Source organism: Nannospalax galili, unplaced genomic scaffold (assembly GCF_000622305.1).
Source record: "Nannospalax galili isolate Female #2095 unplaced genomic scaffold, S.galili_v1.0 scaffold1745, whole genome shotgun sequence".
In the NCBI taxonomy this organism is placed as follows: domain Eukaryota; kingdom Metazoa; phylum Chordata; class Mammalia; order Rodentia; family Spalacidae; genus Nannospalax; species Nannospalax galili.
The window spans coordinates 69,042-74,292 of NW_008352148.1; the positions used below are offsets into that span (position 1 = coordinate 69,042).

Sequence of the window (5,251 nt, forward strand, 5' to 3'; positions counted from 1 at the left end):
TCCAGCACTGAGGTTCTCTTGATAGCTGCCATTTCGTTTTGGCAGGCAAAAGTATGGGCCTGCCTTTTTGGTTTGTTTTGGATTTTTATTATTATTATTTTATTCATCATTTTTGTTTTATGTGTCTGAGTGCGTTATCTGAATGTATATAAATGCACTCATGCCATGCAATGCTGGTGGAGGTCAGAAGGTGTCAAATCCCCTGGAACTGGAGTTACAAATGGTAACCCGTCATGTGGGTGCTGGGTATCAAACCCGGGTCTTCCGCAGGAGCAGCCATGCTCTAAGTACTGAGCCAATTCTCCAGCCTTGTTCTGGGTTTTTCTTTGTTCTGCTATTTATTTGAAGAGCAGCTACCAAAGAACAATGCTGGCTCCACTTCACACATTTATTTAACAATGAAAATTCCCCAAAGTCCAACATATACAGAAACAAGTACAGCTTTTACATTTTCATGGTTGAGCCGAGATCCTAGCTCAGTGGCAGAGCATCTGCCCAACATCCACAGCGGCCCAAGTTTTATCCCCAGTGCTGTTAGCAATAATGATGATGCTAGTAATAATGGTAATAATAATAATAGTAATAATAACAGCTTCCATAGTAAAATAGGTCCAGTCAGTTAACTCAAGCGTCTCCATCTGCTGTGAATGCAACACACGTCATAATGACTGTTCCTGGTGGTTAGCTATGGCCTAGGCACCTTAGCATTAGCCCAGATCGTTCCTTAAATGTACCGTGAGGCTGCGTTTCTGATTTTCCAGCAAGGTGCATGGTTGCTGCCCAGGTAAAATTTAACCCCATCCCCCCCACACTTTGTTTGCAGTGGTCCTCGCCACTTGGTGCCCCCATCCAGCAGCTTTTCTCAATCTGCTCGGTGAAGAGGTTGTCCAGCATCCACTCTTCCCTCTGGGCATAGCTGTGCTCTCCCCATATGGGTGGGGCCCATGGTGGAAAAGCCGCTAGGGGTTCACAGCTGGAGTTGGAGGTGGCTCTGTGCCCCTACTCGAAGCTACCCAAGACACCAAGTCTACCCCAGTGGCCATGGTAGATTCCACTCACCCAATAGCTTGAGAGATAAGGACACACACTAGCCACTTCCACCATCCAAGGGGAGGTAACATTCTCAAGGCTTCTTCAGCAGGAGTCTCCAACTCCTATTTCTAATAGGCAGATCACATGTCCCAAAGGTCCATCAAGTCCTCAGGTCAACATTTCCCTCTCTGAGGCTGTCCCTGCCACCTAGCCCACCCCCTCCCTGCTCACATGAGACTGTGAGTTCTGTATTCTCTTCCTGATTCATCTGCACCTGAGGTTTCTGCTGTCAAGAGCTGGAAAAAATTGGTAGATAGCACCCCCAGCTAGACAGGGTTACAGCCCTGACACTGATTGGGTTCTGGCTCGTAGACAGCCCAGTTGCCGGAGGGAGGACAAGGAATGACACTAAACCAGACTGTCCTGGCGTGTTTCAATGGCTTCACCACTCTACTCAGCTCCTCACGAAGCTGCTGTAGTCTCCTGCGGTGGTATGCACCCTGGGCACTGTAAATCTCCCAAGGGGTGGAATACATCTCCAGGCGTAAGCAGCTCAGTTGGGCAATGTGGCACAGCAGGCTCTCCAGGGTGGCCACTGAGATGGGGTTCCTTAAGTAGTTGAATGTGGTAAGCTTGGAGCAGAGGCTCAGGGCAGGAATGAAGGCACTGAGCTGGGAGTCTACAATCCTACAGTCCTCCAAGTCCAGCGTCTTCAAGGTGCCTGCAACTCTCTCCAGTAGAACTCGGAGGGGCTCAGGACTTATGTCGGTTAGTATGATGCTGCTGGGGTTCAGGTGTTTGAGCTGATGGATGCTTGGACACCAGGAGAGAGACTTCAAGTGTACTTCTGAAAGCTGGCAGTCACTGATGGAGAGGGTCTCCAAGGGAGCCTTCAGGCACCTAGGGAGAAACCAAGCAGTTAATTTTGGCAAACAAAAATGGTTGGGTTAGGGAGTTGGGGGAGTGACCTCAGGGGAGGGTGGACCATTTGTTCCAAGCTCAAAGTCACTCTGGCCACCTGATAAAAGTCAACATCCAGGATGTTGCCTGATTACTTAAGTTACCCTACACTAGACTTATGCCTATCTGTATCACTGTGGGACTGACTCAGTCAACTCCTTTCCACATTGTCAAGCAGAAAACCACAGCACTGGCCACATTAAGGCCGCAGGAGAAAAACAGGAATCTGGACCAACCCAGGCACCATCTAACAACATCCCGGGGTGCCACCTCATTGGGCCCTGCATCCTCAGCACAGCCTCTGCAACCTTTTCCAGGCTCCTCCCCTGCCCCTTGCCCTCAACCCCAGAGTCACTCACTTCCTATCTACTCAGTTCTCATGTCTCACCTTTTACACATGGGGAAATAGAGGTAGGATGGCGTGCTGGTTCACACAGCTGCCAAGCACAGAGCTCACCTGGGAGACTGAGCAGATGTGAGGCCTCCCCTCCTTCAGCCTCTTCACTTGCCCTTCCCCTCCTCTTGGCTCAGCAGGTTCCTGAGCAGGAAGCCACTGGACCTGAACCCTCACTGGGACTGAACCACCCAGCTGTCTTCCTGGCTCGGAGATCCTTTTCAGACTATCTACCCTAATGTAAAGGGATGAGGATGTAGTTCAATTGGTGGAGTGCTTGCCTGGCACTGGATTTCATCCCTAGCAACCCATAAACTAAGCATGGTGGCACATGCCTGTGTTCTCTACACGGGAAGTAGAGGGAAGAGGATCAGAAATCCAAAATCGACCAACTACATGTGAGTCTAAGGCCAGCCTGAGAAACATGAAGCCATGTTTCAAAAACAAAAGAAGGGTTGGAGAGACAGCTCAGCAGTTGAGAACTTTCAGAGGACCTGAGTTTGGTTCCCAGTATCCACATGGCAGCTAATAATCTTCCTTAACTCCTTAACTCCAGTTCTGGGAGATCTGATGCCCTCTTTTGGCTTCTGAGGGCATGCACACATGTAGTGTGTGTGTGTGTGTGTATACATAATATGTAAGACACTTGTGTATACATAATATATATATATATGCAAGACACTTGTGTATACACAAAATAAAATTTAAAAAAGAAACACCCACTCCAACATTAGCCCTTTCTCTTTATGTGGGTGTTTATATAAAATCTGGCTTCAGGATAAAACATGTATCAATGTTGTGGTGTCTAGATTTCCAGCTGGCTGGAGCACTGGTGCCCAGTAAATTAATCAAACAAAGAAAAGGCTTTTCTATGGTCCGCAGCCTCACCTGAGCAGCTGGTCCAGGTGGCCTTTGAAGAAGGAGCCTGAGTCCAGGGAAAGCTCCTGGAGGCAGTCCAGGTTGAGAAACTGAGAGGTAAAGTGGGTGACAAACTCTTCCTTCTCCTCTGGGGACATGGAAGCAGGCACAGAGACGGTGGAGAGAAGGAACTTTTGAAGATTTCTCATTTGGCCCAGGTAAGGAGCAAAGCTGGTGAGGGTGGCGGACTTCCTAGGGCATTATATTTCCACTTCCTGCATATAGTCCAGGTTCAGCATTTCCAGAACCTTCTGGATGTTCTGGATGGCTCCTGCGGAGATCTTCAACTTTTTACAGCCCAGCTGCAACAAACCTTTTCTCTCCTCAACCCACAGGAAGAGGTAGGCCAGGAAGGCATCCAAGGCTCTTTGCTTGAGGCACAGGTCTACAATCACCTCCAAGGGCTGCCAAGCCCCTGTCCTTGAACAATTCCCTTGTGTTTTCTTCTTGCTCTTGGTCTGTGGAAAGCAAACTTCTGCCCTACCTCCAGCCCATACATTCCAGAAGTTCTGATGTAAATTCCACAAATCCAGAACTTGCAGTTTGCACCTCCTGTGGGAGCAACAAGTCTCAGAATTAAGCCAGGCATGGTGGCACACGCCTTTAGTCCCAGCACTCGGGAGACAGAGGCAGGTGGATTTCTGTGAGTTCAAGGCTAGCCTGGTCTACACTGTGAGTTCCAGGACAACTGGGGCTACAGAGAATTAAATCAAGGACCCACACTCCACCTGGGTTTTCTCCCTTACTTTTTTGAGATAGGGTCTCATTCTCACTATGTAGGCCAGGCTGACCTTGAGATTGCAACCCTCCTGCAGCAGCCTCCTGAGGGCTAGAATTACAGGCCAGCACCACAGTGCCAGTTCTCAACCCCATCAGCTTTCTCTTCTCTTTGTCTTACTGCTCTCCATCTCTTCCTCTTGAATCCAGCCTGGTCCTATTCCTAGTGCCTGTGGGAGGAGGCAGTGACAGGCACTTTCAACATAGCTGCACCTGTCCTAAGCAGTCCTAAATACTCCACTCTGTTTCCTAGATGGCTCAGTAATGGTCCACGTATCTACAATCCTCATTGGTGCCATAAGAACCTGTGATTCTCCTTTTTGTCTTCCATTCTCTCTGCCCTGGACCCCTAGACCTCCCTTCTAGAATACCCGAGTTAACCTTACCTGGAGTGAACCTTCTGGCCAAGCAGTGTATCAATTCCATCCAGGGCAACTTGTAAGGTCTCCAGGAAAGGCACCTTCATCTTTATCAGGCCACCCAAGGGAAGGCAGGGGAAAGGCCAGGTCTGCACCATCGCCCTCAGAATCTTAGTGCATCTGTTGGTAAAAGCCTCCTTGAACAGTGCTGGGAAAAGCTCCTTGGGTAGGCCCTCCAGAGCAGAGACGGCCAAGGCCTCATTCTTCAGCAGACTCTGCCTGGCCAGCTCCAGCAATGTGGGTGGGGCCTGCAAGCTCATCTTGATGGATCTTCGAGGATAAAAGATCCTGGGGGAAATGTCTAAGGAAAAACAACCTTTCAGGCCAAGGATTAAGACCCTCCAAGATCCCACTCAGGATCACAATGACTTCTCTGGAAATAGTCCTGTTTACTCAAACATTTCCAGCATGGTCCCACTGAATTCTGTGCCCCCTCATCCTGCAACGGGGTCCAAGGAGACTGAAAGCTCACCCTAACTCTTTGGGGAAAAATTTCTAATTATGACTCAAGTCTCTACAACAAAGACAGAATGGCATATGACCTAACACAGTCCTCATTCTGAGTTCCAGCAATGAACTTGGCTGGGAATAGCTCAGGTGACTTTTAAGGTGAGTACTCTTGGGGCTGGAGTGATGGCTCAGCAGTTAAGAGCATTGTGTGCTTTTTCAGAAGACCCAGGTTCGATTCCTAGCACCCACATGACAACTAACAACCATCTGTAACTCCAGTTCCAGGTGATCCAACGCCCTC

At 49.0% G+C, this 5,251-nt stretch overlaps 1 protein-coding gene across 1 annotated transcript; it reads right to left on the reverse strand.

The window, feature by feature from the left end:
- Window positions 1-392: 392 nt before the first annotated feature.
- Pramef12 (PRAME family member 12) lies at window positions 393-4,760 on the reverse strand. Its single transcript, XM_008849038.2, is given in 3 exon segments — window positions 393-1,932; window positions 3,275-3,856; window positions 4,468-4,760. Coding segments are annotated over 3 exon segments (1,449 nt in total). The 3' UTR covers window positions 393-1,358.
- Window positions 4,761-5,251: the final 491 nt, after the last annotated feature.